The sequence below is a fragment of the Somniosus microcephalus genome, chromosome 5 (assembly GCF_052327205.1).
Source record: "Somniosus microcephalus isolate GS21.2 chromosome 5, FLI_Smic_1.0, whole genome shotgun sequence".
NCBI classification, from domain to species: domain Eukaryota; kingdom Metazoa; phylum Chordata; class Chondrichthyes; order Squaliformes; family Somniosidae; genus Somniosus; species Somniosus microcephalus.
In genome coordinates, this window is record NC_140991.1 from 147,298,542 (window position 1) to 147,319,795 (window position 21,254).

At 43.8% G+C, this 21,254-nt stretch overlaps 1 protein-coding gene across 2 annotated transcripts in view; it reads right to left on the minus strand.

Moving 5' to 3' along the window:
• mios (missing oocyte, meiosis regulator, homolog (Drosophila)) overlaps positions 1 to 21,254 on the minus strand; it is a 66,263-nt gene that overhangs the window by 38,438 nt on the left and 6,571 nt on the right. For both annotated transcript variants that reach the window (XM_085988355.1, XM_085988354.1), the window contains exons 2-3: positions 4,463 to 5,872; positions 347 to 445 (exon numbers count right to left, since the gene is read on the minus strand). In XM_085988355.1, the coding sequence (XP_085844481.1) occupies positions 347 to 445; positions 4,463 to 5,759 (1,396 nt within the window). In that variant the 5' untranslated portion in view covers positions 5,760 to 5,872. The remainder of the gene's footprint in view (positions 1 to 346; positions 446 to 4,462; positions 5,873 to 21,254) is intronic.

Here is a 21,254-nt window from a genome sequence, read left to right on the forward strand (position 1 = left end):
GTGTTAAAATGTTTATATTTCTAGGTTTCTTTGTTACAGACCTGTTACAAATCAAATAGGAAAATCTTACTTTTTAAAAAAAATGGTTGCTGCTATGTATGGCTGAATTATGCAGTTTCTGTTTTTGGATAGTTAAAATTAAAACACTTTGTTCCTGATCCAAACCACTGCCCAATTAAGAAACCTGATGTTTGGATTGGAAACTTGTTTCAGTCCACCTGAAACTAAATTCTGCATTCTCGTCCGTTAGTTATCAGATAACATCTGGTATATCAAACTACAAGCATCTGCACCAGAAGCAAAAATTACAAATGGAGGGGAATCACGTCAATTAATTCATACTCACCTGCACTTGATTTCACTATTGTTTTGATGCCAGAGTATACAAGAGGCACTTTGTTCACAGGTGATTTCTGTTCTGCATCTTCAGCATATTGTTTCATGAGTGATTGTAAATATAGGAAAGCAACATGAAGGGAAAAATAGCTTGTAGTTTTTTTTTGCCTGCTTCAATAGTAATTGACAGAATGAGAATCTATATACAATGTCATCATGCTTCAGCAACTCTTAGTAATATATTGCAACCTTGAATTTTCCACAATCTGAACATGCACTTAACCAAACCTACAATCTGCACTTCTGCAATCAAACAGCCATTGTCTTCATTACTCACCATCTGGTGGTTGAGCACATTAGCCCCAAGGCAGCTCCTGGCCAGTTGTATAGACCTTCTTGTTCAATAATTTTAATTAAGAAATAAACTTTGATAATGTGCAACATGAAAAATCTTTCCCATCCACCAGGGCTGGATCCCCAACCCTAAGCACCGCATCATCATCCTCACTACCTCCCTCCCCTCAATACTCATGCCTTGCCCGCCACTGTCAACCTGCATGAGAAATTGGTGGCACCTATAACCATCACCCCTAATATCCCACACCCAATGACCCCCTCTCCAATGCTTTGACACGCCATCACTGCCATCCCAGTGCTGCCACACCCAAAAACCATCCTTTCACCATCGCCACATCAAGGAGCCTCCGCCCAATGCTCCCAACACTTCCAAGATCCTCCTCCTCTCAACCTGGCATGCTCTTCCCAGTGCTCCCGCATTCTGTAAACACCCTCTTCATTCTTCCAGACCCCTCAAAAATGCCCTCCTCCCAAACCCCAGAACCACCCACAGCCCCTCACTATTGCTACACACAGTTCCTACATCCTATCTGCAACATCTTCCCCTTCATCCTGTACTTTAAAAAAAAAGAGATAAACTAACTGCAGTTAAAAAAAGTTATAATTAAACTGAAGCTAATTTACAGTTCCATACAAATACTGTATAGACAATTCTGTTAGCTGAGCCTGGAAATGTTGCTAACACTCCTAAAATACTCTAATAAAAGCACAATTGGACTTATTCAAATCATTGTAAATCAGTGGTCCCAATCTTGCATTGTATGCTACAACAGCATGTCTGCCAATTCACCACAAATAACACCATGGAAAGCTTATTATTTATCAAATACACTGTATTTCATATAGTCTTTAAAGATGTACATGACTCAATGCCATGCTAATAACCCATCCTAGGGGATGAAAGGGAAGATCGAGCTGAAGCTGGAATTTTAAAACCAGGGCTCCCACTTGCATAATTTCAAAGCACCAACTGCATCATGACATCACATCTGCCTTATTCCAGTGCTAAGTTCCTCCAGAAAATATATTGCGGTGGACTGAGGTCACAGCACAATGGAGCATGCCAGCACAAACTACTCAGGCAATGACACTGACCCTTGACTAGCCAACACCACTCTTGTCGTAGGAGGCAACCCTATAAGGTAAAGTGGCATAAGATTTTAGCCAATTAATAATGCCTTATATTTGTGTTATATATAGCAGTTGAAATTATGATGGGCCCACTCCACTGATACAAATGTAGCAAAGAGAAACTCCCAAACATGAAGATCGCCGACCCAGTTCCAATTTCCAGAGATGGGGGTCATTTACAAGGTTGGGGTGGGGTGGGCAGGGAGGAGCACGTGCTTCAGAGATAGAAGTGGATCTTGGTGCATCCCACTGGGGCCTACCTACAGACCTCAATGGAACACACGCCAGCTCTTAGTGGCAAGAGTTCCACAGAGGCCTTAAAAGGATGTAATGGGCAGAAATCCAAGACATGCTCCCACCCCTTGATGTAATGGGAGGTAGCCATATTCCTCTCTACCTTCCTTGGACAGAATTTACTGTATTTTACATGGATGGCATCCCACTGGAACTGGGTTCCACCCTAAGTTCTGCCTTCATCAAGCAATTCACCCACCCTCTGCTGACCCTGGATTGGAATTTCAGGGCCTTTGTATCTAAAAGCTCAACTTCACCATCTGATTTAACATTTTGATGTTTTAGGTTTAAGAACTTGAAATGAATTGAAACACTCTTCCAAAAACTGCTCAGAAACCCTCGCATCTGAAAATAGAAATTCCTTACAAAACAGCCTGGTAGAAATCAGCCACAGCAGGTGCTCTGGCTACAAAACACCAGCTCAGGCGAGATAGGTGTCAGGTTTATCTTTGGTCTGGTCTCATTATCACCATTCCCTCCTCCCACTCCTTAGTGCTTTCAAAACAATCAGAAAACTTGATAACCAGGGTACAAGTACTGAAGATAGAACAGTCACGTACATCACAATGTTTCCCCCACCCCGCAGGCTGGGGAGACCAAATGTAACAAGGCTGCTTTCTCACTAGGAAAATGAGTGGGATACTAAACAATTTTCATTTTAAATACAGTAAAATAGGAGGGGGAAGAAATGGAGGGGAAAGTATTTTATATTGAGAGTACATTCCTCCTTCCAAAATATTCCACCCCTTTCATCTTTCAGATGAGACATTAAACCAAAGTCCCGCCTGCCCTCTCAGGTGGACATAAAAGATCCCGTAGCTTTATTCGAAGAGGAGCAGGGCATTTCTTCGGTGTCCTGGCCAATATTTATCCCTCAACCAACACCACTAAAACAAAACAAATTATCTGGTCATCATCACATTGCTCTTTGTGGGACCTGGCTGTGCGAAAATTGGCTGCCGCGTTTCCCTACATTACAACAGTAACTACACTTCAAAAGTGCTTCATGGGCTGTAAAGCGCTTTAGGATGCCTTGAAGTTGTGTGAGGCGCTATATAAATGCAATAGCCTCAACAACAAAAAAGTTGGTGCAATTCAGAATAATCCTCATCATTTACATGTTTATATCAAACACGAAAATCTGATTAAATATTAAACTACTTTAGCACCTTAATCAGTAACCAGAAGTATTTGGTGTACAGACAGCCCGTTCACAAGTGTTTCAGCAGTGAGAGAAAACGGTCATCGGAATGACTTGATTAGTAGCACTAAACAGCTTATACTGGAAGTTAATACTGGGATGGAGCAAGATCAATATAAATATTATTTCCAGGGGCTACACTAGAAGCAGTAACCTATCTTTCCCAAACAAACGATGGACGTGTTCTGTACTTTCAGCATTTTTTATTTTAAGATTTTTTAAAATCTCTTCAGCACCGCATAATGCAGTTTCCATTGATTTTACTGGACTAATTGTTTTTTAAAGTCTTTAAACTGAATTGTTTCAATGTTATGAGCAGTGCAGGTCATCGTCAGCAGTGTAAACAGGATGCTTATTGTCATGCATTAGGATAACCATACCTACTAAACTTCACTTGAGTTATTCTGCCAGTTACCCTGGGGAAAAAGGCAGAATTTTATACTCCTGACCTAGACAGACAAATGAAAAACCTTCATCTCTCAAAATACAGCACCAATTCCTCCAGATCAGCTGAAGTGAAAACTGATAGGGAGTTCAATATATCAGTCACTATTCCAAGGAAATGGGGTTATGCTCCAGGTAGCCAGGGGAAAATAGATGTCGTGAGCTCATGCTGTGCAGATTTACAATGTCATTTGTGGCAGGGTAACAGCAGTGCAACACCCATTTACAATTTGTTTTCAGATGTTGAAAATAAATCACAATATTGACAGTGACATGGGAACATAGGAATTGGTGGATGAAAAGAGACCAAGGTCCATCTAGTCCGGCTTCTAAAACCTGGTAGTCACACAATACAAGACAAGAGAGTTGTTGACTAATCATAGCAATCAATCCCTATCAATTAGTGTACAACAGACCCAGTTCTACCACCAACAGCCTAACAAGTGATGTACATCCTTCAAGCAAACTAAAATAGAAACATTACAGGCAAGTTTCATTTACTTTTAAAAATAATTCACACTGAAAAATAAATTGTTGCACAGCAAAACAAAATTTAAAAAGTTACTTTATGCAAGTTTTGGCCTTCTTAAAGAACATTATTGCAAGATTTATATTACTTCCTCAGCAATAATTTTTCTTTTAAAAAAATCTTTGATGAAACCGTTACCTTGCTACTCATAATTTTAACCAAAAGGATATAATGCAGAGTGTACCATAAAGATTTTAGCTGTGGATCATCATCTTCAGCCAACAAATGATTTCTCCACACTTGCTCCGTGTCAAGTCCATATCTTGATAGTGCCCTCTGCCTCATTTTTGTGGCAACATCCTTCTCTCCAGAACTAGCTTCTCCCTCTTCACTGCAGTTATACAAATGTCTGCCACATGCCCACATCAGAGAAGTAGTTGGACTCCATGCCAGTGATATTCGCTCAAAGACAGTGAAGTCTGACATCAATCTGTTAGACGTCACCACAACCATACGGTTCTGATTTGTCGGATGCCAAGCAAATGAGGCAATGTAGTTTTCACAAGGCTGCACACTCCTTTCTATTATGGTGGGCTCAGTTTCATCCCCAATAGGTGTTGGGGTATGTTGCATATCGTACAGGCGAATTATATTACTATCTCTAGTCAACGTAGCCAGTAAACCAGTTCTAGTTGGACACCAAGCTACTTTTGTTAGTGGTTTTGGTTGCTCCGTCAGAGTCAGCACTGGCTTTTCAAACTTCCGTAAGTCCCAGATTGCCACTTGACCTTCAAAGAAAGATGCTACACGGTCATGGAAGTGAGGGTCAACAGTTACACCCTGAACAGCCTTTGTATTGACAAACATTTTTTGGCTGGTGTTTCTCAAGTCAAAAATTGCAAGATTGCGGTGCATGCCTGCCAATAGCAGTTTCTGATCTCGTGGAAGCCAGCAAAGGGAGAGGCTTGCATCATTTTGGCCTAGTTCGTACAACGGCTTTGTTACGACAAGGCCAGCATCTGTATCACCAGCAGAAAGTCGAACCTTCTCTGCTGGGACTGCTATCTCTGGTGTATATTTGCTGCTAATATCCCAGATGAGTACGGAGAAATCTGCCCTGTGTTTGTCCAGTCCAGCAGCAAGCCAGTTGCTGTCCACAGGATTCCAAGCTAATGTATTACACTGACGAGCATGCTTAGGAACAAATTCCTTTCCTATCAAATCTCTGCATTTAGAATTGCGATCTTGACCAAGGCTAGCAAGGACAACCCGTCCATTGGCTTGACCAACGGCAAGTAAACACTCTGGGTCATACTTAGGATACCAAGCCACACATTTCATATAGGGGGTGTCGGAGTTAATTGCCAGCAATGTGGCTGTGGTGTCCTCTGAAAGCCTCAAAGAACCAGCTTTAGCTTCAAAATTTCCTACTGATTCAGTGCGATAAAGGCAAAGTTCAGAGTCACAAACAACAAATCTGTCCACATGATGTGGAGCCCACAGGATGTCAGGCTTCGAACCACTCATATTTTCTACCAGATTGCACAAAGATTCATTCCAAATGTTTTACTATCACTTCAGTTGATCAGCTTGATTGAAGGGAGACAAACACACAAGCCTCACTTTGTAACATTGTGAATCTGTGAGAAAAAAAATTGTTTTGGTTTATTACAAAATCATGATAACCTGTTTCTTCTTAGCTATAGACAGCTCAAGATTAAGAATGACACAAGAACATAAGAAATAGGAGAGGTAGGCCACTCAGCCACTCAAGCCTGCTCCGCCATTCAATAAAGTCATGGCTGATCCTCTACCTCATCTCCAACTTCCCGCACTGCACCCATAGCCCTCGATTCTCTTAATATCCAAAAATCTATCGACTTCTGTCTTGAATATACTCAATGACTGAGCCTCCACAGCCCTCTGGGGCAGAGAATTCCAAAGATTCACCACCCTCTGAGTGAAGAAATTTCTCATCTCAGTCCTAAATGGCCGACCTCTTATGTGACTGTGACCCCTGGCTCTAGACTCCCCAGCCAGGGGAATCATACTCCCGGCATCTACCCTGTCAAGCCCTGTAAGAAATATATATTTTTCAATGAGATCACCTCTCAGTCTTCTAAATTCTAGGAAATATAGGCCTAGTCTACTCACTCTCTCCTCACAGGACAATCCCCCCCCCATCCCAGGAATCAGTCTGGTGAACCTTCATTGCACTCCCGTGTGTCAGCTGTGGCTTAGTTGGTAGCACACTTGCCTCTGAGCCAGAACGTTGTGGGTTCAAGTCCCACTCCAGGGACTTGTAGCACATAAATCTAGGCTGACACTGCAGCGCTGAGGGAGTGCTGCACTGTTGGAGGTGCCGTCTTTCGGAAGAGACGTTAAACCGAGGCCCCGTCTATTATCTCAGGTGGACGTAAAAGATCCCATGGCACTATTTCGAAGAGGAGCAGGGGAGTTCTCCCCAGTGTCCTGGCCAATATTTATCCCTCAATCAACATAACAAAAACAGATTGTCTGGTCATGATCACATTGCTGTTTGTGGGAGCTTGCGGTGCACAAATTGGCTGCCGCGTTTCCCACATTACAACAGTGACTACACTCCAAAAGTACTTCATTGGCTGTAAAGTGCTTTGAGACGTCTGGTGGTCGTGAAAGGCGTTATATAAATGCAAGTCTTTCTTTCTTTCCCTCTAAGGCAAATATATCCTTCCTTAGGTAAGGAGACCAAAACTGTACACAATACTCCAGGTGTGTCTCACCAAAGCCCTATTTAATTACAGTAAGACATCTTTACTCTTGCACTCCAATACTTTTGTAATAAAGGCTAACATACCATTTGCTGTCCTAATTGCTTGCTGTACCTGCATGTCAACTTTCAGTGATTCGTGTACAAGGACACCCAGGTTCCTCTGAATACCAACATAAGAACATAAGAAATAGGAGCAGGCCAATCGGCCCCTCGAGCCTGCTCCACCATTCAATAAGATCGCCTCTCATTCTTCTGAACTCCAATGAGTAGAGTCCCAATCTACTCAACCTCTCCTCATATGACCACCCCCTCATCCCCGGGATTAACCGAGTGAACCTTCTTTGTACTGACTTGAGAGCAAGTATGTCTTTTAAGTATGGACACCAAAACTGTATGCAGTATTCCAGGTGCGATCTCACCAATACCTTGTACAACTGCAGCAATACCTCCCTGTTTTTATATTCTATCCCCCTAGCAATAAAAGCCAACATTCCATTGGCCTTCTTGATCACTTGCTGCACCTGCATACTAACTTTTTGAGTTTCGTGCACCAGGACCCCCAGATCCCTTTGTACTACAGTACTTTCCAGTTTCTTGCCATTAAGATAATAACTTGCTCTATGATTTTTCCTGCCAAAGTGCATAACCTCACTTTCCAGTATTGTATTCCATCTGCCAAATCTCTGCCCACTTACTTAGCCTGTCTATGTCACTTTGCAGGTTTTTTATGTCCTCCTCACTCACTACTTTCCCTCCCATCATGCCCAATCTCTCACCATTTAAAAATATTCTGCTTTTCTATTTTTCCTACCAAAGTGGATAACTTCACATTTCTCCACATTATATTCCATCTGCCATGGTCTTGCCCACTCACTTAACCTGTCAATATCCCGTTGCATCCTGCTCACAAGTTACTTTCCCACCTAGATTTTTATCGTCAGCAAACCTGGATACATTACACTCTGTCCTCTCATCCAAGTCATTGATGTAGATTGTGATTAGCTAAGGCCCAAGCACTGATCCTTGCGGTACCCCACTAGTTACAGCCTGCCAACCTGAAAAATGACCCGTTTATTCCTACTCTGTTTTCTATCCGTTAACCAATCCTCAATCCAGGGGTTGCAGGAACAGAGAGACCTGCTGGAGTATGTACACAAATCTTTGAAGGTTGCAGGACAAGTTGAGAAGGCGGTTAATAAGGTATAAGGGATCCTTGGCTTTAAATACAGAGGCAGAGAGTACAAAAACAAGGAAGTTATGCTAAACCTTAAGTTACTGCTTAGGCCTCAGCGGGAGTATTGTGTACAATTCTGGGCACCGCATTTTAGGAAGGAGAGGGTGCAGAGGAGATTTACTAGAATGATACCAGGGAGGAGGGGCTTTAGTTATGTGGATATCTGGGGAAGTTGGGTTGTTCTCTTTAGGACAAAGAAGGTTAACGGGAGATTTAATAGAGAGAGGTGTTCAAAATTATGAAGGATTTTAATAGTGTAAATAAGGAGATACTGTTTCCAGTGGCAGAAGGGTCTGTAACCAGAGGACACAGATTTACGGTAATTGGCAAAAGAACCAGAGGCGAGATGAGGAGAAAAGAACCCAAATTAGGATGAGAAAAAGACACTGTTTATCTCAACTTGACACACTTCCAAGGTATAGTCATCGAGTGGGTATTGCACTGGACTAGCAACCCATAGGTCGTGAGTTCAAATTCCACCATGGCAAGCTGTGAAATTGAAATAAATCTAGCACTAGAAAATAACCACAAACACTGCAACATGTTGTAAAAACCCAACTGGTTCACTAACGGCCAACGAAAATTCATCACCAGTTTTTCAAATTATTTTCAAAAAACACAAACTGTTAGAGATAAATGTCTTTTCTACTGTTAAATATAAAGAGAATACTTATAATTTGCACATAAATAAAAGCTACAAGTAGATGGATCTGTGTTTTTTCTCTGTCTCCCTGTTTTAAAAAAACACTAATAAATCGTTTGAAATTTGTCCTCTAGCTTTTCATAAAATGTTGAATAACGGCCAAGCAGACATTACTGGAAGCTGAAGAGAATCATTCTGGCACTCGGGTTAATAAAATGCTACTGATGCATTCGAAGAAATTAACCACACTGCATACTAAGACTCCAGGATCTTCCTTCAGCTCACACAGCACAGCTCTGGGCAAAAGTATTAAGTCCACGCAAGGCTTTTGAGAGTGTGGGGAACATTCAAATAAAAGTTTTAATAAAGATACTAAAAGACAGAAAAGGGAATTCAATGGATACATTTAATTATGTTATTGTGAAATATGATTTCCAATGTTTTATTTAATTTAAAATCTCACTAGAGGTTTTGGTTTCTGAAGGAATAAAAGCAAACAGCTTTTTTATTAAAGTGTTTTCACTCATTCAACTGGTTCATTTTGTTTTATTTATTGGCAAATTCTCCTGACAGGTCATTCATGATAGTCTGGTGCTGAGTAGTTTCCCATTAGCAGTTTTCTAGCTGCTTGCCTCACTTATGATTCATATGTTCCCATGCTCTTCAATTTCAATTTGCTGCAGTTTTACTTTGAGCCAATGAAGTGGGGTGCAAAGATGTGACAGCAGGAAGCAAGTGTGGCAAAAGACAAGGCTGAATCGTTTGCAAACATCTTCAGCCAGAAGTGCCGAGTGGATGATCCATATCAGCCTCCTCCTGAGGTCCCCACCATCACAGAAGCCAGTCTTCAGCCAATTCGATTCACTCCACGTGATATCAAGAAATGGCTGAGTGCACTGGATAAAGCAAAGGCTATGGGCCCCGACAACATCCCGGCTGTCGTGCTGAAGACTTGTGTTCCAGAACTAGCTGCTCCTCTAGCCAAGCTGTTCCAGTACAACACTGGCATCTATCCAACAATTTGGAAAACTGCCCAGGTATGTCCTGTCCACAAAAAGCAGGACAAATCCAATCCGGCCAATTACCGCCCCATCAGTTTACTCTCAATCATCAGCAAAGTGATGAAAAGGTGTCGTCGACAGTGCTATCAGGCGGCACTTACTCACCAATAACCTGCTCACTGAGGCCCAGTTTGGGTTCCGCCAAGACCACCAGGCTCCAGACCTCATTACAGCCTTGGTCCAAACATGGACAAATGAGCTGAATTCCAGAGGTGAGGCGAGTGACTGCCCTTGACAGCAAGGCAACATTTGACCGAGTCTGGCATCAAGGAGCCCTAGTAAAACTGAAGTCAATTGGAATCGGGGGGAAAACCCACCACTGGCTGTGTCATAGCTAGCACAAAGGAAGATGGCTGTGGTGGTTGAAGGTCAATCATCACAGCCCCAGGACATCGCTGCAGGAGTTCCTCAGGGCAGTGTCCTAGGCCCAACCATCTTCAGCTGCTTCATCAATGACCTTCCCTCCAACATAAGGTCAGAAGTGGGGAAGTTCGCTGATGACTGCAGTGTTCAATGCCATTCACAACTTCTCAGATAATGAAGCAGTCCATGCCCACATGCAGCAAGACTTGGACGACGTTCAGGCTTGGGCTGATAAGTGGCAGGTAACATTCGCACCACACAAGTGCCGGGCAATGACTATCTCCAACAAGTGTAAGATTTCGCAATAATTTACAGCTCCGAAGATTAATTTTTGATTAAAGAATCCCTGGGTGATTTACCTTTAAGAAAAAATCCAGGGATCAAAATGGCCGTCAGACCGCATGGCCGAAGACAAAGGACTTGGAAAACAGCTCGTGTGTGTGTGTGTCTGTGAGAAAGGTTCAATGGAGCTGCCAATCAAAGGGGAATCCCCACCCCCCTGCCGCAGACAATCGATATGTTTACAGAAACTGCTACAAGATGTTTGCACAAAGGATTAACCACTTGACTGCGGTTTCAGCCTGACCACAAGAACAATGGCTAACAATGGCTTCTGTTTACACTAGCCTCCCAAGCTGTTTACATAGTAATCACAGAAAGACATGTTTTTTTCAAACCAGGACAGCTCCATTCAAAACCCATCAATCATGAATGGAAATACATTCAAAGCCAATCACAGATAATTTGAAGAGACATTTAAACTGAGAAAAGAAACAGTTTAAAATGAATGGGTGATTCATCCAAACCCATTACTGGACAATGGGGCAGTTGGATCCCTTTTGTTTTAGCCCAGAAACATCTGGATCTGGGCGGGCCCCAAAAGGGGGTATAAAAGATAGCTTCCCAGAAGCGCTCTCTCTCTCTCTGGCCTCGCCTCCGTGTGCCTCTACAGCGTGGGGGCCTGCCTGAGGAAGTAGAACACCAGCAGTTTACTTTTAAAACACTGGGGTGTTTCTTACTTCGGGGCAGTGAAGATCTAAGTTCGCAGGGCACGGAGCAGGCATTTCCAGTGGTGAGTATATATTTTTCTGGCCTTCCACAAGGCAACTTAAGATAGGTATAGGGGTGGGAATTAAAGGGAATTTTGTTAAGAACTGTGATTTTAGTCGATCTTCCCTCGTTGTGTCCGTTTCTCCTCCCCTATTTAAGTAAGACAGTGTTGCATCTAGCAGAGAAGTGCTATAGTGAACACTGAATTCGGTATTTAAAACTGTATTAAAAGGGAGTAGCTGTTTCAAAGTACTGTATTTAAAACTGTATTAAAAGGAGTGTTGCACCAAGCAAAGAAGTGCTGTGGTGAACGCTGTTAGCTGTTTTTAAGTAACTGCATTTAAAGTGCTGTTTTTAAGTAAAAGCCACTAAGCTAAGGTGCTGTAGTGAGCAAAGTGTTTCTAAGCAAAAGGTGCTGGATTTAAAATAAAGTAGTGTTGCACTGAGCAGGGAGCGCTCTAGTGGACACTGAGGGTATTGCGTTAAGCAAAAGTGTTGTACCAGGCATAAGAGCTATATCGATTTTTCTAAGTTGTTTCTTTCTTTTGTTTTCAATAAATACTGGTCTGTTTTGCACCCAAACCACGAGTCACTTTTTTTTTCTGTCTACATCGCTACCGAGTAAGTCCGGCGGTCAGAACTCAGGAATAGGGGAGCGCTTCGAAACCGCAAGGGGGTCCCTGGAACAGCTCAGAGGCTTCTGACTGGCCAGAGACAAATAACCCCAACCCCGCTAGCGTGTGCTAATTTCCTTACACAAGCGAGCATCTAACCACTGCCCCTTGACATTCAACGGTATTACCATTGCCAAATCCCCCACCATCAGTATCCTGGGGGGGGGGGTCACCATTGACCAGAAACTTAACTGGGCCAGCCACATAAATACTGTGGCAACAAGAGCAGGTCAGAGGCTAGGTATTCTGCGGCGAGTGTCTCATCTCCTGACTCCCCAAAGCCTTTCCACCATCTACAAGGCACAAGTAAGGAGTGTGATGGAATACTCTCCACTTGCCTGGATGAGTGCAGCTCCAACACCACTCAAGAAGCTCGACACCATCCAAGACAAAGCAGCCCGCTTGATTGGCACCCCATCCACCACCTTAAACATTCACTCCCTCCACCACCTGCGTACTGTGGCTGCAGTGTGTACCATCTACAAGATGCACTGCAGCAACTCGCCAAGGAGTCTTCAGCAGCACCTCCCAAACCCGCGACCTCTTCCAACTAGAAGGACAAGGACAGCATGGGAACACCACCACCTCCAAGTTCCCTTCCAAGTCACACACCATCCTGGCTTGGAAATATATTGCCGTTCCTTCATCATCGCTGGGCCAAAATCCTGAAACTCCCTTCTTAACAGCACTGTGGGAGTACCATCACCCCACGGATTGCAGCGGTTCAAGGCGACGGTTCACCACCACCTTCTCAAAGGCAATTAGGGATGGGCAATAAATGCTGACCTTGCCAGCGATGTCCACATCCCAGGGACGAATAAAAAACACATAGGAAGTTCACACTAGACACAGGACTTCCTACATGTCACACTTGCTTCCTTTTTTCACACTTTTGATATGATTAAGTTCATACTCCTCGCCTGAATGCTGAGGCACATGGAACACACTCAGAACTAATATCCATGTAGTTTCAGCTTATGGCAAAAAAAACTGTACAAGATAAAGACTGACTTGCTGCGTAAAAACATAAGAAATAGGAGCAGGAATAGGCTACTTGGCCCCTCGAGCCTGCTCCGCCATTCAATAAGATCATGGCTGATCTAGGGCTCAAAGCCACTTCCCAGCCTGCTCCCCATAACCCTTCACTCTCTTATCTTGCAAAAATTTGTCTGTCTCCACTTTAAATGTATTCAATGACCCAGCCTCCACAGCTCTCTGGGGCAGAGATTTCCACAAATTTACAACCCTCTGAGAGAAGTTCCTCCTCATCTCAGTTCTGAAAGGGTGACCCTTTATTCTGAGACTGTGCCCCTGAGTTCTAGATTTTCCCATGAGGAGAAACATCCTCTCTGCATCTACCCTGTCGAGCCCCCTCAGTATCTTATATATTTCGATAAGACCACCTCTCATTCTTCTAAATTCCAGTGAGTATAGGCCCAGCCTGCTCAACCTTTCTTCATAAGACAACCCCTCATCTCTGGAATTAACCTAGTGAATCGTCTCTGAACTGCCTCTAATGCAAGTATATCCTTCCTTAAATAAGGAGACCAAAACTGTATGCAGTACTCTAGGTGTGGTCTCACCAATACCTTGTACAGTTGTAGCAGGACTTCCCTGCTTTTATACTCCAACCCCCTTGAAATAAAGGCCAACATTCCATTTGCCTTTTTGATTACTTGCTGTACCTGCATGCTAACTTTTTGTGTTTCATGCACAAGGACACCCCAGGTCCCTCTGAACTGTAGCATTTTGTAATCTCTCCATTTAAATAATAGCTTGCTTTTTTATTTTTCCTGCCAAAGTGGATAACCTCGCACTTTCCCACATTATACTCCATCTGCCAAATGTTTGCCCACTCACCTAGCCTGTCTATATCCCTTTGCAGATTCTTTGAGTCCTCTGCACAACTTGCTTTCCCACCCATCTTTGCATCATCTGCGAACTTGGCTACATTACACTCGATCCCTTCATCCAAGTCATTAATGTAGATTGTAAATAGTTGGGGCTCCAGCACCGATCCCTGTGGCACCCCACTAGTTACTGTTTGCCAACCAGAAAATGACCCATTTATCCCGACTATCTGCTTTCTGTTAGTTAGCCAATTCTCTATCCATGCTAATATATTACCCCAAACTCCGTGAGCTCTTATCTGATGCAGTAACCTTTTATGTGGCACCTTATCGAATGCCTTCTGGAAATCCAAATACACCACATCCACTGGCTCACCCTTGTCCACCCTGCTTGTTACACCCTCAAAGAACTCCAGCAAATTTGTTAAACATGATTTCCCTTTCCTAAAACCATGCTGACTCTGTTTGACTGCAGTATGTTTTTCTAAATGCCCCGCTACTGCTTCCTTAATGAAGGACTCCAGCATTTTCCCAACGACAGATGTTAGGCTAACTGCTCTATAGTTTCCTGCTTTCTGTCTCCCTCTTTTCTTAAATAGGGTGTTACATTAGCAGTTTTCCAATCCGCTGGAACCTCTCCAGAGTCCAGGGAATTTTGGTATATTGCAACCAATGCATCCACTATCTCTACAGCCACTTCTTTTAAGACCCTGGGACGCAGGCCATCTGGTCCAGGGGACTGGTCGTCTTTTAGTCCCATTATTTCACCGAGTACTATTTCCTTAGTGATAGCGATTGTCTTTAGTTCCCCACTCCCTGTGGCTCCTTGATTATCCATTATTGGGATGTTGTTAGTGTCTTCTACAGTGAAGACAGATGCAAAATATTTGTTCAGAGTCTCTGCCATTTCCCCGTTCTTAATTCCCCAGTCTCATCCTCGAAGGGACCAACGTTTACTTTAGCTACCCTCTTCCTTTTTATATACCTGTAGAAGCTCTTACTATCTGTTTCAATGTTTCTTGCCAGCTTACTCTCATAATTCATCTTCTCTCTCTATTATTTGCATAACAGCAAATTGCATTTATATGGTGGCTTTAACATAGTAAAACATCCCATGGCACTTCACAGGAATGTAATCAAACAAAAATTGACACCAAGCCAAAGTAGGAGATATTAGGACATGTGACTAAAAGCTTGGTCGGAGGTAGATTTTAAGGAGCATTTCTTTTAAATGGAACAGAGAAAGGTGGAGCGCTTTAGGGAGGTGCCAATGGTGGGGCAAAGGAAGTGGGGATTCAGAAGAGGCCAGAGTCAGAGGAATGCAGAGTTCTCGGAGGGCTTTAGGGCTGATGGAGCTTAGAGAGATAGGGAGAGACAAGGCCATGGAGGTATTTGAAGGATGAGAATTTTAAAATTGAGGCGTTGCTGAACAGGGAGCCAATGTAGGTCAGTGAGCACAGGATGAAAGGTGAACAAGACTTCGTTCAAGTTAGGATATGGGCAGCAGAGTTTTGGATGAGCTCAAGTTTATGCAGAGATGGGAGGACGGCCAGGAGAGCATTGGAATAGCCAAGTCTGGAGTTAACATAAGCATGGATGAGGGTTTCAGCAGGCAGTCTTTGTGAGGGAGCATTCGTAATAAGGTGGATGAATTAGCTGCACAAATAGATGTAAACAGTATGATATAATTGGGATTACGGAGACATGGCTCCAGGGTGACCAAGGCTGGGAATTCAACATCCAGGGGTATTCAATATTCAGGAAGGACAGGCAAAAAGGAAAAGGCGGCGGGGTAGCATGGCTGGTTAAAGAGATTAACACAATAGTAAGGAAGGATATTATCTCTGATGATGTGGAATCTGTATGGGTAGAGCTGAGAAATACCATGGGGCAGAAAATGTTAGTGGGAGTTGTATACAGACCCCCAAACAGTAATGTTGAGGTTGGGGATGGCATTAAATGGGAAATTAGAGATGCGTGCAATAAGGGCACAGCAGTTACCATGGGTGACTTTAACCTACATATAGATTGGTCTAACCAAATTAGTAACAACTAGCTGGTGGGCCGGGCGGTTTAAATCGAGTCCCAGGCTTTCGGGACTGTCTCTGTGTCCCTCTGTGAATCTGCTGCCGGGCAACATTTTAAATGGAGTCCCAGGCTTTCGGGCCCTGTCTCTGTGTATCTGCTGCCGGGCAACATTTGTACCTTTTAATACCTTCAAAGGTGAAAGTGAAAGTACTTATAACATTTACCAAAAACGTTTTATGTTATTTTTAAAAGAGATACTAACTTTTTCAAAGCTGGATTAGCAGATTTTGAGCTGGAAGTAGTGAAGCAATGGCTGCCCGATGCCCGAGTTGAAAAGCATTAGCCCCGCCTACAGACACAGCGATTGGCCAACCATCAGGCGACTGAACTGTAGGATTGGTCAATGGTGACGGCACAGGATACTGTGGAAGAGGAATTCCTAGAGTGTATACGGGATGGTTTCTTGGACCAATATGTCAAAGAACCAACTAGAGATCAATCCACCTTAGACTGGGTATTATGTAATGAGAAAGGATTAATTAGCAATCTTGTTGCGCAAGGCCCCTTGGGGAGGAGCGATCATAATATGATAGAATTCTTCATTAAGATGGAGAATGAAGTAGTTGATTCAGAGACTTGGGAACTGAATTTAAATAAAGGAAACTACGATGGTATGAGGCGTGAGTTGGCTCGGATGGGGATTGGGGAATGTTACTTGAAGGGTTGACGGTGAATAGGCAATGGCAAACATTTAAAGATCGCATGAATTAGAATTTGTTCATCCCTGTTTGGCATAAAAATAAAACAAAAAAGGTGACTCGACATTGGCTAACAAGGGAAATTAGCGATAGCATAACATCCAAGGAGAGGACATATAAATTGGCCAGAAAAAGCAGCAAACCTGAGGATTGGGAGCAGTTTAGGATTCGGAGCAGTTTAGGATTCAGCAAAGGAGGACAAAGGGATTCATTAAGAGGGGGAAAATAGATTATGAGAGTAAGCTTTCAGGGAACATAAAAACTGACTGTAAAAGCTTCTACAGATATGTGAAGAGAAAAAGATTGGTAAAGTCAAGCGTAGGTCCCTTGCAGTCAGAATCAGGGGAATTTATAATAGGGAACAAAGAAATGGCTGACCAATTAAATACAAACTTTGGTTCTGTCTTCACAAAGGAGGACACAAATAACCTTCCAGAGATGTCGGGGAACATAGGGTCTAATGAGAGGGAGGAACTGAATGAAATCAGTATTTGTAGGGAAAGGGTGTTAGGGAAATTGACGGGGATTGAAGGCCGATAAATCCCCAGGGCCTAATAATCTACATCCTCGGGTACTTAAGGAAGTGGCCCTAGAAATAGTAGATGCATTGCTGGTCATCTTCCAAAATTCTATAGACTCTGGAACAGTTCCCATGGATTGGAATATAGCTAATGTAACCCCACTACTGTATTTAAAAAAGGCGGTAGAGAGAAAACGGCGAATTATAGACCGGTAAGCCTGACATCGGTAGTGGGGAAAATGCTAGAGCCCATTATAAAAGATGTAATAGCAGAGCACTTGGAAAACAGTGACAGGATCAGACAAAGTAAACATGGATTTACAAAAGGTAAATCATGCTTGATTAATCTAGTGGAATTTTTTGAGGATGTAACTGGTAGAATAGATAAGGGAGAACCAGTGGATGTGGTGTATTTGGACTTTCAGAAGGCTTTTGATAAGGTCCCGCATAAGAGATTAGCGTGCAAAGTTAAAGCACACGGGATTGGGGGTAAGGTACTGACTTGGACAGAAAACTGGTTGGCAGACAGGAAGCAAAGAGTTGGAATAAACGGGTCTTTTTCCCGAGTGGAAGGCAGTAACTAGTGGGGTACCGCAGGGATCGGTGCTAGGACCCCAGTTATTCACAATATATATTAATGATCTAGATGAGGGAATTAGATGTAATATCTCCAAGTTTGCAGAGGACACAAAGCTGGGTGGGCGTGTGTGCTGTGAGGAGGATGCAGAGAAACTCCAGTACAATTTGGACAGGTTGGGCGATTGGGCAGATGCGGTATAATGTGGATAAATGCGAGGTTATCCACTTTGGTGGCAAAAACAAGGCGGCAGGTTATTATCTGAACGGCAATAGATTGGGAAAAGGGGAAGTGCAACAAGACCTGGGTGTCCTTGTGCACCAGTCGCTGAAGGTAAGCATGCAGGTGCAGCAGGCGGTTAAGAAGGCAAATGGTATGCTGGCCTTCATAGCGAGAGGATTCGAGTACAGGAGCAAGGATGTCTTGCTGCAGTTGTACAGGGCCTTGGTGAGACCACACCTTCAGTATTGTGTGCAGTTTTGGTCACCTTATCTGAGGAAGGATGTTCTTGCCATGGAGAGAGTGCAGCGAAGATTCACCAGACTGATACCTGGGATGGCAGGAATGACGTATGAAGAGAGATTGGGTCGATTAGGCTTATATTCACTAGAGTTTAGAAGAATGAGGGGGATCTCATTGAAACTTATAAAATTCTAACAGGACTAGATGCAGGAAGGCTGTTCCCGATGGCCGGGGAGTCCAGAACCAGGGGTCACAGTCTAAAGATAAGGGGTAAGCCATTTAGGACAGAGATGAGGAGGAATTTCTTCACCCAGAGTGGTGAACCTGTGGAATTTTCTACCACAGAAGACAGTTGAGGCCAATTCATTAAATATATTCAAGAAAGAGTTAGATATATTTCTTAAGGCTATGGGGATCAAGGGATATGGGGAGAAAGCAGGGACAGGGTACTGAATTTGGATGATCAGCCATGATCACATTGAATGGCGGAGCAGGCTCGAGGGGTCGAATGGCCTACTCCTGCACCTATCTTCTATGTTTCTATGGAGAGGATCTGGGGACGGAAGCTCAGCTCAGGGTCAAATAGGACGCCAGGGTCGCAAAGAGACTGTTTCAGCCCGAGAAAGTGACCAGGAAGGGGGATTAAAATCGGTGGAACCATACTGAGGAAATGGTTTGCGTTATAAAGTAAAACGCAAAGTATGACTACCGCAGAATGAAGCCCTCTCCGAGACATGTTCTAATGTCAAAGTGGCTAAATGCAAATTGCAATGAACAGCAAGGTAATGAGTTCAATCATATTATTTGTACAAGAAGAAGCAAACGTGCTTTGAAAATGGAAACCTACAAGGTCAGTATGATGGAATAAGGAAGGCAATAAGTGCTTCAGTCAAGAGGACTGCCCCACTCAAATCCCTCAACACTGAAACAGGAAGTCTAATAACTCTTCTCAAACATAAAGGCCTCAGTTTTAATACTTTGGCAGGTTGGAAGCGGCGGGTGGCGGGGGGTGGGGGAGAGGCGGCTCGGAAGTGGTCAGGAAACCCGGGAGAACAGGTTTCCCGCAGGCCCTGCTGAATTTAATGGCGAGCCTGATTTGCATTGGAAACCTGTTTCCCACCCACAGCCACACATGGAGAGGTTGGCTGCAGGTAGGTAGGCCTGTGGCACTATGCCGCGGAGAGGAGGGAGGGATTGTGTGGGGGCCGGAGGAGAGGGGCTGCGCCAGGAGCATCATCGGAGGGCTGGGGGGCGCACCGGGAGCACATCAGAGGGCCTGGGGCAGCTGATCGCGTGGGTGCCGGAGGAGCATATGGGTGGTGGGTAATCGGAGGCCTGGGAGGAGGGGGCCTCCGATCGCAGGGGGTGGGATAGGCAGGGACGCTGGATCCAGGAGGTAAGTGTAAAGGCACTTATTTCCTGGATCCAGCAGTCCTCGCTTTACTTTAGCTGGTGGGTTTCATGGGGCCTGCAAAATCCGACCAGCCGCAGTTAAATTTAAAATGGTTGTTAAATCTGAGGCACGCCAGCCTCATTATAATATTTTGAATGGATGACCCACCTCCTGGGATCAGGTTACCTGCCTGGCCCCCCACCATCCTGCCTCCGGTAAAACCGGAAGTTGGGGGTGGGGGTGGAGGCGGGTTCTGGTCAGGATTTAGATTTTTAACACTAACTTCCCATCTGACCCCAACCCACCCGTTTTTTTGGGATAAAATCCCCCCCGTGTCTCTTCAGCAGCTTGGTCATTGGTATCGGATGGAAAATGGGCATGTTCCAAAGGATCTTTTGTATAGAGAACTTGCCGATGCTTCAAGGCCACTGGGCTGATCTAAGCTTTGGTTCAAAGATGTTTTCCAGAGGGATTTGAATTTTTTTTTATTTTATTTTTTTTTTAAAACATCCATACCACAAGCTTGGAAGATGTGGCTAGCAACAGGCAAAACTGGACGACTGCATCAAGGAGCCAAAGAGGCTGAAGGGAGGTGGCTGAGAGGAAAGAGAAGAGCACATCAGGTTTCAAGAGTCAATACCGCACGAGCTTCATCATCTGACCTCACGACTTACCTCTGACCACCTGCGGTAAGAACAGTCACTCGAGAATTGGACTCTTTAGCCACTCACGTTGTTGCAGCATTGGAAAATAACTGAACTGCTTTGGCATTTACACCATCGTCTTTCAAGAGAAATGGCTGTCATACTTAAATTTATACCTGAAGAATCTACTTTAATCGCACCAGACTGGGCAGCCTCCCACACAGAGTGCCTGGCCATTAAGGCAAACTAATTCTGCAAGTTCAGATGAATTTGGTTAAGGAGTTCAAGCACTTTACCTGCATATACATAAAGGTTGGTGTTATGTGTAACACTGGAGAAAAAGCATTAATTTTAGATACCCTAGAGATCTAACTACAAAACATATACTTCCTATCCCCAAATGCAATAATGTTTCACTTTTTGTGCAGTAGTTATATCGAATGCAGATCTGCATGATCCTGCTCAATTAGTTTTACAAAGTTAACTGAGTTTAATCCAATTTTTTCCTGTTGATCTGCCAGGTATCTGAGACAGGTGAAAACCCACTGTTTTTAAGATCACAAACCAAGCTACTGAAAGGTCTAAACATATAGAATTTCTGTTTGCTCGCTACAGCGTGCACTCACATCATAAGTGCACACCCCACTTAAGTCCAGAGAGCTTAGGTGTAGGCTAATGGAGCTACGGCTTACACAGTGGTATACATAGGGATACTGCTGGGTGAATCAGTTAAAACTGCATAGTTTACCAATACAGTCTACTGGTAAGCTAGACGCTGCTTGGCCAGCTAGGGCCACATTATCCAGTTGCAGGGTCATCTGGAGCCAAGTGGGAAGAATCCCAGTCAACTCCCCCCCCAGCGACAGGACTTTCCCTCCAGTTTCTACTTGAGAGCCAGAGTGGGTGGTCACATAAGCATGCCCTGGAGTAAGAATGAGTAAACTTGCACCTTATCGGTTCTTCAGGATATCCCCATAGTTTTGAAGTGCAGTTACTGTTAGCATGCACTGCAA